We start from the raw sequence: 12347 nt of genomic DNA, 5'->3' as shown, positions 1-12347 counted from the left end.
TGACCGCACACGGGCACGATGATGGCGAGCTGCTTACGTTCATGAAGGCAACGTGTCTGTGCAGCGCACTTAGCAAAAAGCAGCATGAACGATGGTGCGGCGCATTTGGGTTATACGCATACCACTGCGCTGGGCCCCGTGCACTACTGAGCAGTTAGCTGAAGATTCTTAGCATAAGGTTTTTCAGCGATTAAGTCGAACTAGCGTGATTGCTGCCTGCCGCCATCACGCCTCCATGCACTTCCAGTGCTTATCCATAAAGACATCGCCGCACTGCGCTGTGACAGTGTGACGATGGGACTCAGCTAGGACCGCAAACGGATCAAGTCACGAAAGCACTGGTTCGAACCTACGAGATGATAGATGTAACAGAGGTGGGGGCTTAAATTAATGTAGTTTTGGACCTGAAATTTGGGCAGAAAGTCCGAAATATCGGACACCAAAGAGTTTCAGCATCGAAAATTTCAGATGTCCTTACACATTGAGGGCTATCCGGCAGATTCGGAAATCTGGACTCAAAGGAAACAAACCCTTCACCGCCACATCATTTGGGCCTTCATTGAAGTTGAAGGAGGAGGAGAGGTTGACGAAACAGCGTCTTTTCCTTTCACGTGTAAAGTGTTGTCGACACCACATTGGTTGGACCAAATCATGTAAATAAATACAGTTTGGCCTCTGCATTGCCTCATTCTTGATAACGCAACTAGGGAACACCACCCTTACAGCGCTTCATCAACTTAGCCAAAACAAACGGTTTCATGTTGCTATCTTATTTATAACAATATGCTTAGATGCTCTGCAACTTTTTTTCTGTAATTTCGCTTCAAAGTATTAAACAAATATTCGAAAAATATTCCATTTGATTCACACTCAAACGTTTATACACTAAAACCTCGTTATAACGAACACGGATATAACGAATTAATGGTTATAACGAAGTAAATGAAGAATAGTCTTGTAATAGCTACAGTGCTACAAATAAACGTTTATAACGAATTTTTGGATATAACGAAGTTATTTTCGTGGCAGATGCGACTTTGTTATAATGAGGTTTGAGTGTATTCGAATTCACTTCGCAGACAAAATTTTTCTATTCGCATAGCTCTAGCATTGACGCATTCTGCAGGGGATGCATAGCAGCTGACAGAGGACCTACCAGCAGTGGAAGTGCCAAAGAGGGGCTTGTTCTGGGTGGCACCGAAGTTGAAGGCCGACTGTTGAGTGGCTGGTGTGCTGAAGATTGAGCTTGGTTGGCTGGTCGCCCCAAAACCTACCATTCCCGCTTGGCCTCCGCCTTTCCTGTTGGCAGCGTAGTCTTCTAGACGTAGCTCCTGTGTTGTGTAAGCACCCAAAGAGACAAATATGATCTCCTTTTGCAGCTTGTCAAATTTATCATTTCATAAGACATTTATCTTCCCCGTTTTGTCAAAGCCACAATATATTTGAATGGTTTTCCTCTCCTCACACTACTGTAAGCACAAGACGTGTCAGGAGGTGCACAGCTCACCATGCACTGCTTCTTATTTCTTTGACAATGAATGTGCTATTCTCCCATGAGCACGCACATTGTGATGTTCCCCTACAGCAATTCAGCAGTTCCCCCCAAAAAAAAACAGAACAGTGCCTGCAAAAAGGTCATTGAACTCAAATGTAGGAAGTGATCAGCTAAACTTGTACGCAGAAGTAATGAGGTGACAAACTTTGGGCTTGCAAAATGCTTAGTTTTTAAAGGAATGAAAGCAGCTATGAGAAATATGCCAACTTTCTCATAACATTCAGTATGCCAAAACCAACACGACAGCAAACTACAGTTTTTCATCCATTCCACATGGTGCTTTAACTTACTAGCCAAGACAGAACAAACAAACGCACACAAGTGCTTCTGCAGCAGCTCTTTGCTGTTACACATTGTTCTCATTCACATACAATGTTAACAACGATTTCTTAAAATTACTTTTCTAGCAGGGCCAATACAGCAATGTATCGTTAATTTGAAGTAGTAAAAACCAGAAAAATTTTCAAGATAAGCAAAGTTGCAGAAATTGCAGTGAAAGGTCAAAGTTATTGGCTGCGAGATCGAGCGGAGTCGCCGCCTGGCGGCTACTGGCTGAAGCGCGCCTAGTGTGGATTGCTCCCTGCGTCGTCTGCTAGCCACATCGTGTTTGCATGTGCGCGTACGTCATGCACGTTCTCAAATGGTGGTTTGTTCTGTTGTGTTAGCGCGATTTTAACTGCTCGTACGTATACCTGACATGGTGTACAGAAGCAAATGGGCTTGCTCGGCTGCATGCGCATTGTAATAAGATCAGTGAGTGCGACTTTCGAGAGGGCTGTGTCTTGGTGTCGTACCCTTCGTTCGCCAGAATCATTTCAGTGTTGGTGCCGCTTTCTGGTTCAAGCGCATCCTAAAGTGAGCTTGGCATAGTGCCAATCATCAGGAGCATTAAATAGTGTGTGAAGGCAGCGTTTTAGCGACTCGTTGGTAAACAAAAGCGAGGCTCTAGGCCATGCACTTTCGCGTTGTTGTAAGGTGTATAACTGCGGCACTGTAGTTTGGTTATGTGATGGGCTTTACTTGTGTTAAACTGTCCTTTTATTGTACAATCGTGGTCCCGCTACAGCGAAATATTTCTATCAAGTGAAGTCTGACGCTTTGGTACTCAAACTGTTCCCTAAAAAAACAGACAATGGAATGACATGGCAGTGATAAAATGGAGTTGCCGCGCGCAATTTTAACTTGGGGCGAAATTTACGCAGAACCACCCGCGTGCTTAGATTTAGGTACGCTTTGAAGAACCCAGATGTTCAAAATTATTCCCGACGGCGTGCCTTAGGTACATTTCTGTCATATAATTTCACGTAAAACCTCATCCCTTTTTTTTACATTATCTTGAGCGTTTGTGTGGAGTTGTTATAAATTGATGGAAGGCAGCGGACATTATTTGTTTGAAAGAAAAAAAGAAACTTATTCCATAAAATAACCGAACCTTTGTTGCATCGCTGTCGTGCATGTAATCAATCGATCGAAGCTCTGTGCTAAACTCTTACCTTTTTATTCTGTTACTAGATCAAGAACAAGCGCGTACGCGTTGAACGTCTCAGTGGTGCTAAAGCGCTGTCGATCACGTAGAATTCCTGACCTAACTTATCAACTATCCTAAATTTTGTGGAGAACTGAACAATAATAAAAAAATGCGTATTCGTGCGAGCAGTGCTCATTCTCATTGCACAGGAATATGGGCTGGTATCAGGGGCGTAGCCGGGGGGGGGGGGGGGGGTCAATTCTCCCCTCGAAATTTTTCAATTTTGCATGTGTACTATATATACACGCACACATACAAATGCACACACGAACATATATAAAGTATGGTTGAACCCCCAGAAGAAATTTTTTGGCTACGCCCCTGGCTGGTATACAAATGAACAAGAAGTAAACACCTAAGTAGTTCAGTCGTGCTACAGCAGTACGTAGTACACAGACCGCAAGCCCAACACGTACAGAGAAAACAACCAAAAGCATCATAAAGTGCATAAGCGCAGACTATCTCCAGGGCAAGCATCCCTTTCATCAGCAGATTGCGCTTCTCTCACTAGTAATAGTAACATTGGATGATCTTCGTGCATCGATTCAACCATGAAGAGCGTATATATTACCGGTAAGCTGCAATCAACGCATTTTATTCGCCGAGAATTGGCTCAAACCGCTCACAACGAAGCGCTGCTGTGTGTATTTGTATACGCGCCGCCGACGGCCTCTCCACACTAACGCGGCGACGGTGCTGTCACCTATAGGTCGATCTCGCGGCCAATAGCATCTAGAGAATTAACCACTACTGACCAGCTTTTTAACAAGAGCTTCAATACTGGCTCTTAGTGAAGGTTTTTAAATAAAAAAAAAACACCTACCAGAATGATCAACCAGATGCACTTTGTGGCACTGCCATTTTATTCAGTGCAGAAAGACTGAGTAAGGCTGCCTGCTTCGTGGTAACAAGTGGACCTGGGAAGGCAGCCTCAAGCTGCTTAACACACTGCATGTGCCGACTGTCAAGCAAAGCATGTCTCAGCTGATGTCGGCACCTTCTGAGTAGCTGCATCGACACAACATTGTTTTGCTTCATAAGTCAGTCAAATCGGCCGCTGCTGCAGCTGAAATCGATGTAACCCTCAGCCTTCTCTATCAATGCTGTGGTGACAAGGCTGGCTACTCTTGCATTTTGCAGCCACACCACGAGTGCTGCTTCGACATATGAAAAGTTTGAGGCTTCAGCCATGCTGAAATCTACCAAGAACATTCTGTACGTTTTTTTGCCACAGTTGATAGCGTAAACAAGGGTTGCGGGATTCTCGAGCGATGCTCTATTTCGTCTGGGCTTCCCTTACTCACTTCTTTGAATACCTCTCGCTACAGCATCACTGACTTGAATTGCCTTTGCAGTGCCATCCTTGCAAAGGATTCGAGTTAACAAGGTACCGCTATACATCAGGAGGTCCTCATACAGTCTTTGATTTTGGGACCTCCCTACGTATACAGTAGAACCCCGCTGTTACGTTCCTCACTGCTGCGTTTTCCCGGCTGTTACGTCGTTTTCCGCCGGTCCCGGCATAGCTCCCATAGGATACAATGTATTGGGAACCCCGCTGTTACGTCGTAACTGTCGGACCGTTCCCGTATGATACGTCACGAAGTGCGCTCGGAGCCGACCGAGTGACTACCAAAGAGAGCGGCCATGGTGCATTTTCACGCAGCTTGGCCTTGTTTGACCGCAATATTAGCCGCATGAGAGGCGCAAGCAACAGAATCTCTCAATTGATGCAAACAAAAGCATGGCCTTCGAGATTCAAATTGCAAAGATGGCGTCTATGACGTAACTGCTCGCGAAAGCAAGGCCTTCGAGATTGGCATTTACTATTGACAAAAGCATAGCCTTTGAGATTTGTATTGCACAAACATGGCGTGTATGACGTAATTGCTTGCGAAAGCAAGGCCTTCGAGATTCGCATTCACTTCTGCCATCGCGTTGGCGTAGACTCATCATCATCGTTATTTGTCGGAGAACGGGAGCAGTTCGAGCAACGTTTATAGAACCAGGTAAGTTGCAAAACTCCCCGCGTCAGCCAACCCGTCGCGCGGCGCCGGGACAGCTTCCGGTTTGGTGGTGCTGGCGGCGCAACAAGCTTCCGCTAGCAGACGAAAACGCATAGTCTGCGTGGCGAACGCCGTGGCAGGCGTTCAGAAAGGGCTCGGTTGTTTACTCGCCAACTGTATATTTTCGTGATTTTTCGTTGCGCTGCCGCTGCAGTGTAAAACTGAGTAATATTTAGCAGCGGTAAGGCAAAGTCAGTAAAGCTATGGCTTTCAAGACTATCCAAGATAACTGACGCTTGATAGCATAGCATACGAGTCTGTCCATTACCCTATAAGAAATTAACTATATGGCGCATTCTCGTAGAGAGAGAGAGAGGTTTATTTATTGAAAGGTAGAGAGGTCGGCCTGAGCGATATTATGCTCTAGCCTGCTACTCTACACCGGGGGTGGGGAAAGGGGAGAAAAAAGAATGATGGATGACGATGGTAAGTAAGAGAGGTGAGTATGTACAGTCCCGTCTAGGTGGTGCAGTGCTATAGCCGCGCATCCAGTCCAGTGGCTTGTAGGAAAGCTGCGACCGCTCTTATTACCACAGTTGTGTAATTATTTAGCTAAAGCGGATGCTTGGGCGTGTTGGTACTTATATCTTTTCGTTTTGGACTGTGCAAGTATTGTGTGGTGTTAACGAATAAATCTTTGTTGTAAGTCAGCGCTGTTGTTTGTGTAATCCTTTTTCTGGTGCTCCGTAGTTTATCGCGCTATTTTTTTTCGATAATTCTTCACTTTCACTGTTTTGAAGTGCGGAGTTTTCACTCTGTACCGCGGCTGTCGTTACGTGTAATTATTGAGTGGTAAAATCGCCGTGTGTACTCCACGCCACAATATCAGTCCTGCTACAGAAAGAAAAATTGTATTTATTTTTCGCACGCAATGCAGAAAAACAATTTTTCAGATATTGCATGTATGGTGTGATGCACACAAACGGCACAACTTATTTACAGTCTCAGGCATTAAACCTTATCAAGACAGCTCTAATTAACTGTAAAAAATTATTTACAGCACAATTTTTAGAATCACTCAAATCAAGGCAAGTTCGGGAATATCTTTGGGACGCAATCTTCGACGAGGCTCCTTTCCGCTGGCGATTTCAACCTTAATTCTTATCGTTGACCGTGTGAGTGAAAGTCTTTAGGATGTCTTCCTCATGAATGTGCATATCACATACAAGTGATATGTCGGACAGTTTCTTGTCCATACGAGGAATGGCGCGATCCCACGTCGCTCGCTGGTCAAGGTCACGCGGGGCACAACTAGGTTACCAACCGTCTCGTATTTCGCGGGACTGTCCCGACTTTTTATACAGCGTTGCGAGCCGTCCTTGTCGGGACAGCTATAGGTCCCGGATTTATTCCGTACCGTCCAGTTAGAACTTTTTATGTGATCCAACGCACGCCAGACAACGCGCGTCACGCTCCAGAACACAAAGTTCTCACGAATAGCACGCACGAAGCAATGTTGCGGTGGCTAGCGGTGGCTGCGAAGGCACTTCAGTTACTTTGTCTGAACTTCTGTGCGAAACGCGACAACTTTTACGGATACATTCTCCAGCAAGAGGAAGTGTTGCGAGCAGCACGTAGCCAGCTGCAGAGGCCGAAACAATGGACACCCCCCCCCCCCCACCCGTCCCGACTCTCTTCATTGAAGAGTTGGTAACCCTAGGCACAAAAGAAATGTCGGGGTGTCTCGGAACACAACATGTCGGCATGGTGAAGACACGCAGCATATCCGAAGCACAACCGAAAACGCCACGCTGTTCGCGCAGAAAGCAGCCTCCACGGATACTGACGCGACGCACCGCAACACCGGCTGAAGAGAGCGGAGTGAGTGAATCCTGTTGCGACAGCAGCGCCACATCTGTCGCTGATGGCGGCGGCGGCGCCGCGCAACATCGCTCAGTTTTGCAACTGACCTGGTTCTATAAACGTTGAGTTCGAGCTGGTTGGAGCTCGCATGGTCGTGCGTGCGGTTCGCGGTCGGACTCGCCGCGCCGGTCGTGATTGCGTGTGCTTAGTTCTTTCATGCCTACAGCTGTTGGTGTTAAAAAAATCACACACGTTGATTACATTTCTGTGGATGAGGCCGTCCTAAGCTCCGCGTTTCTATCCATCGACTAGATCGCGGCTGAGCGCGCCAATTTTTGTGCTGCTCGTAAGAATTGAAATAAAATTCTGTACCACTAAATATTTTGCCGTTTTTCCTGTTTTTCGGCTCTTACGTTTCCCGTCTCTTACGTTTATTTCCTACGGTCCCTTCAAAAACGTATCAGCGGGGTTCTACTGTACTAAACACATTTAATGTTCCTGTACTTGTATCAATAAATTCTGATAATTTTATTTACTTAGCTTTTAAAGATAGCCCACATTATATTGTGCTTTTTTATTTGTAGAGACGAATTATTGATCAGTGATATGAGTAAATTAAACCTTGATCTAATCGAGTCAAATATTATTAGGTCAAATACCATTGCTTGTGTAAGCATTTATTATAGACAGCAAGGATTAAGCAAATGTTGTCTTCTTTTCACACAGATAGCAAGACTACTCAATCAACTGCTGAAACATGGCATACAGATATTTTCCCCATATGTGGCATCAGAACATTGTTAAATCAGGCAAGATGATCAGTCCCATCATTATTTCAAGGTTTCTCTACTCTAGGCCTCATGAACACGAGTTGACAGTTGTAAAAGTGAGATTCATCAATGTGCGCTTTTGACTGTGCCAAAGAAACATGGATTACAGTCCTACCTCTAAACTCTTGTTTTCATATTCCTTCATGCAAGTGATGCATTGGTGAGATGTACTGATGGTGCTTGAGACACCATTCTTCATCATTGTGTCAGTGCCTGTTGGTGGCTTGAACTTTATGGTAGTGCCCGTTGTCACAGAGCCAGTCCCAAAAGCTGAAACAAAAAACGCGAAGTGTTCACATTTATTTCCCTTCTGGTGAGACAATTTTTACTTTTTGGCAAGTCAAGATTAACACTGGACAAAATGAACCATAATGTAAATGAAATCACATAAAGCATATAAAGTTACCTTAAAACACTGCTATGTGCACATGTCGAAAGGATAAGAGGGGGGTGGGTAAGTGTGAAACGAGGGAAGGGCAAGTGTGAAAATAGTGGTGGGGGAGAAGGAGGGGCCAGTGTGCCAACTTGGGCAAGTCAAAAGGACAGAAGACACAGTAGGGGAGGGGGGTGTTTCGCTGAATCATGCTTGTCAAAAGCATGCACCATCTGCCAATGATAATTTCACGGTGATAAGAACGGTTAGATATTCCAAGAAGAAAGGCCTAATTCCCACTGGTTTTCATTGTGTATCTACGATATCGAATGGATTCAAGAGCTCCCTGTGAAGCTTTTATACTTTTTGGCTGGAGTATATTAAGTTTGTGAAAAAGGTATGACTCTTTATATTTGCTGTCTCATGGGGGACCGGAAGTTTTACTGAAGTATTATTTATTTATTTATTTATTTATTTATTTATTTATTTATTTATTTATTTATTTATTTATACAGTACTGCTAGCCTCTAAATGAGGCTGTAAGCAGGAGTGGGAATAACAAATACAAAACGAAGTGAACAAATCAAGGTAAAACAATCATGTCACAAGAACAAGAAAAGAAAGAGCGCTCCAGAAGAGCAAGATATAAACCATATATGCAACTTTTCAAGCACTGGTACGCGCAAACTGATTGCAGAGAGATATGACGGTACTTTTCACACACAAAAAAAGTGGAGACGCGACAGCCGCATCACGTCAACTAAAAGGGGTTAAACAAAAGGGTTATAACTCTTTCCGGCACGGTGGTCACCCACGGTAACCACCTTTTCATTTTTTTTCTCTTGAAGCACACGAGCCCCTCGCGTCAGATTTTATACGGCACGTTTCTAAAGCTTTCAACATAGTGACAGAGATGATGCCCCTTCGTTTGGGCTTCACTGTTACGGGTTACATCTGTTTTCATCTGGCTGCCGTCGTCTTCAAGGCATGCTACACGATGGACCCAAGATATTTTTGAAGAAATGAAAGTATGTTCGGTTCTTATTAAGTTGATAGCTTAGGACAACACTTTGTATAAGTAGCTAATACCAAGGAATCCAGAAATTAATAGCTGTACTCAGTCAGCCCAGAGCACTGTGTCGCTGAAGTTGGTGGTCACCTAGAGTGACCACCGTGCATGAAGGGTCTTAGAAGGCTGGTAATATATTATTTTTTTATTGGTGCTTGGAGGAGAAGTTTCACGAAATACTTTAATGAGCCTTCAAGATTGAGATGGATGTGTGGTATATACAATGTCCCCGTGCTCCTGCAGGGAAAAAAGCACTGTTTTGCAGCCTTCCACCGATACTGACTGGTAGACCCTTACTGCATGGTGGTCACCTGAGGTGACCACCTCATATCTTTTGAACTAAAGGTGCCAATTTTTTTTTTCCTTGTGAGAAAATGATTTTCTCAAAAAGAATTCACCGTTTTTTGCATGAAACTCTGTTTCCTCCCAAAAATGCAGTTCTGTGCATGAAAGAGATAATGCGCTCTAAAGAAAAACGAAACAAATAAATGTAAGGCATATGGATAGCGTTCGAAACTATAATGGTCGTAAATGATTGTGAAAGTGATTACAATTGAAGAATTTGTACAAAAGAATCAGTAGTCGGAGATTCCACACACTGGCTCGCAGGCATTCCCACTCTTGAATTGTCTTCGGAAAAAAAAAGTATGCATTTACATACACATAATGCATGTGTAAATATATACTTATGTATTTATAATGGGCAACTGTAAATACATATGTGAGCAACGACCAGATCAAACTCCCAAAAGGAGCAAACCGTGTACAAGAGCACGAAGTAAACTACTGAAAGGTGCAGTAGGCGAGCAGGGCGCGGGTCAGCGGGATAGCTTTGCCTACACAAGCGAAAAACCGCACGTGCAGTGCACTGGCACACTGGTGCTGCACCTTTATAAAAGGAAAAAATACTGATCAGACAACATGGTGCAAGTACAGAACAAGCCGGCAGGCTGTTGAAGGTGGACACTATCATGCGCTTCCTGGCCTCATCCCCCCTCCTGCGCGCCGAGGATGTTTCAATCCGCTCAATGGCGAAAGACCAACGAGACATTGTGCAGCCTCATGACACAGACAGCGGCTTGGTGACTACAGATCCTGCCCAGTTCCTGTTGTGGTTAATCTGCGCTGGTCGCTCCACTGGCTCAGCCACCGCCACCGCCACTGTTGTTCATGCATTTGTATGATCTGCAGCGGTGCGAAAATGCGCTCGTAACAGCCAATCTTTTTCGTGTGGTAAGCGATGCACATCAGCCGGGGAATATGGTATTACGAATTTGTATCACACTGAAATTTATGCCAGCCGCGATCATATCACCGGCGGTTTACTGCATACTCAACCTGACTGGGCAGATAGAATGTACTGCGTGGCCAAAATCATCCATTGGTCATCACCTGTTGTCGACAATGCTTACTGCACAGGACTTGCAAAAAAAAAATGTCAAGCAATATTCGTAGGTATAGTAAGAAATGTACCTGTTGATCCAAAAAGAGAGCTTCCAGCTGTCTGGCCAAACAGGCCTGTGCTCTGAGGCTGACCAAAGAGGCTAGTGCCAGTGGCAGGCGTGGTGGTTGAGAAGGAGGTGCCAAACTGTGGTCGGGGCTGCCCAAACGAGGAAGAAGAGGCACCAAAGATTCCCGCACTCGCTGCTGGTTGCTGGTTCATGGTTCCAAACATGGAAGTGCTGGTTGCAGGTGCTCCAAAACCTGCATTAGCATTTCTCCCAGCAATCAACACTTGACAGCTGGGCAAGTTGCTACACTAAAGCGCATGACAACGCTTCAAAAAGCATATAAATGCATGAACATCGGCTTGATAAACAGAATATTACTTTCCTACAGCCTTTGGGCCATAGTGCTTCTCACCAATGCCAGCACACAGTCATTATTGCCCTCGCCTCTTACTGTGTCCAACATGCCCTCAACGTGTACATCCTCCCGCAAAGGTTTGTAAGACACAAACTTCTTCAAAAATCTATATTCCCACCTTGTCTCAGAACATGGCCTCAAACCAAGAGTACCAGCCTATAGCAGCTCTTGCAACCCATGTAGTCACCTGCTAGATTAGAAGCGTTGTGTGCTAACAAAGCAGAAATTCGCATTTGAAGTGAAACATGGCTCTCAGGCTTTTGCTGCCAGATGTATAGTGCTCAAGGATTAAAATGAGACATCAAAAATGTCAGTATAATGACCAGTATGCACAATCACTCAAGATCACCATGTCATGTCACTATTAAACTGACTGCTAAATGTAAAGTTGGCTCTGATGTAAATCTTTTGAGTCAAAATTACACCAATATGACACAAACTGAAGATGGTGGAAAGAAAAGTATGCAAATTACTTAGCCCTAATTTGTTGCATTTCAATCCGTGAGGACTGTACTTCATGAACATGACTGAAATGACAGGTTGAAAAACTTGGAGGACACTTGAGCTTCGCCTCCAAGAGTACAACACGATAGCATAATCGGGCCCCATGCGCATCGCCTTTTCAATCGCTAGCCTGGCTTCGCTTTGTGAACACCCCAAACATGCTGCAAGGAAAGGATCGTCTGTGCACATAACATTGGCTGTTTCAAACTATCCTACAATGCTTACTGCGAAATGTCCACTGCGCCATAAATCTTCCTTTTGCGAGTTGGCGAAATACCCACTACACATTCGTAAGGCAACACGCACACCTGTACACTCTGTTGATGCTGTTGCTGATAATGATGATTAACTATGCCTGTGCCAGCAGTGGAACAGGGTACATGGGTTCGGGAGTAGTTCTGGGAGCAGGCAAAAGTGCCTTTTGCAGCAGGCTTGGAGCAGCCAGAAAGACCTTTTCGAGCAAGTTTGGAACAGTCAGAAAGACCATTCAGAGCAGATGAAGCACCGTTTTACAGCATTTGTGAAGCAGCATTTGTCCAATGCTGCATTTAGCAAACACTACACTAAATTGTGCAATTGTTTTAGTTAGTTATGTACACATGTTGGCGTTGTGTTTTTCGTTGTTTTATAGTGTTTCTCCCAATGGCCACATTCATGCTAGGTAGCACAATGCCTGGACAAATATGCTCATAACCTGGAAGTTTTCTTCTAGTAAAACAAGGAATGCGTTTGGTCGTACTTTTTTTACTGAAC

At 44.6% G+C, this 12347-nt stretch overlaps 1 protein-coding gene across 3 annotated transcripts in view; it reads right to left on the bottom strand.

Moving 5' to 3' along the window:
* LOC119382451 (nuclear pore complex protein Nup98-Nup96) overlaps positions 1-12347 on the bottom strand; it is a 217101-nt gene that overhangs the window by 186348 nt on the left and 18406 nt on the right. For all 3 annotated transcript variants that reach the window (XM_037650156.2, XM_037650158.2, XM_037650157.2), the window contains 3 exons: positions 10698-10928; positions 7898-8052; positions 1157-1331 (listed from right to left, as the gene is read on the bottom strand). In XM_037650156.2, coding sequence (XP_037506084.1) covers positions 1157-1331; positions 7898-8052; positions 10698-10928 — 561 coding nt within the window. The remainder of the gene's footprint in view (positions 1-1156; positions 1332-7897; positions 8053-10697; positions 10929-12347) is intronic.

This window comes from Rhipicephalus sanguineus, chromosome 2 (assembly GCF_013339695.2).
Source record: "Rhipicephalus sanguineus isolate Rsan-2018 chromosome 2, BIME_Rsan_1.4, whole genome shotgun sequence".
In the NCBI taxonomy this organism is placed as follows: Eukaryota; Metazoa; Arthropoda; class Arachnida; order Ixodida; family Ixodidae; genus Rhipicephalus; species Rhipicephalus sanguineus.
This window is presented reverse-complemented; position numbering and strand designations above follow the sequence as displayed.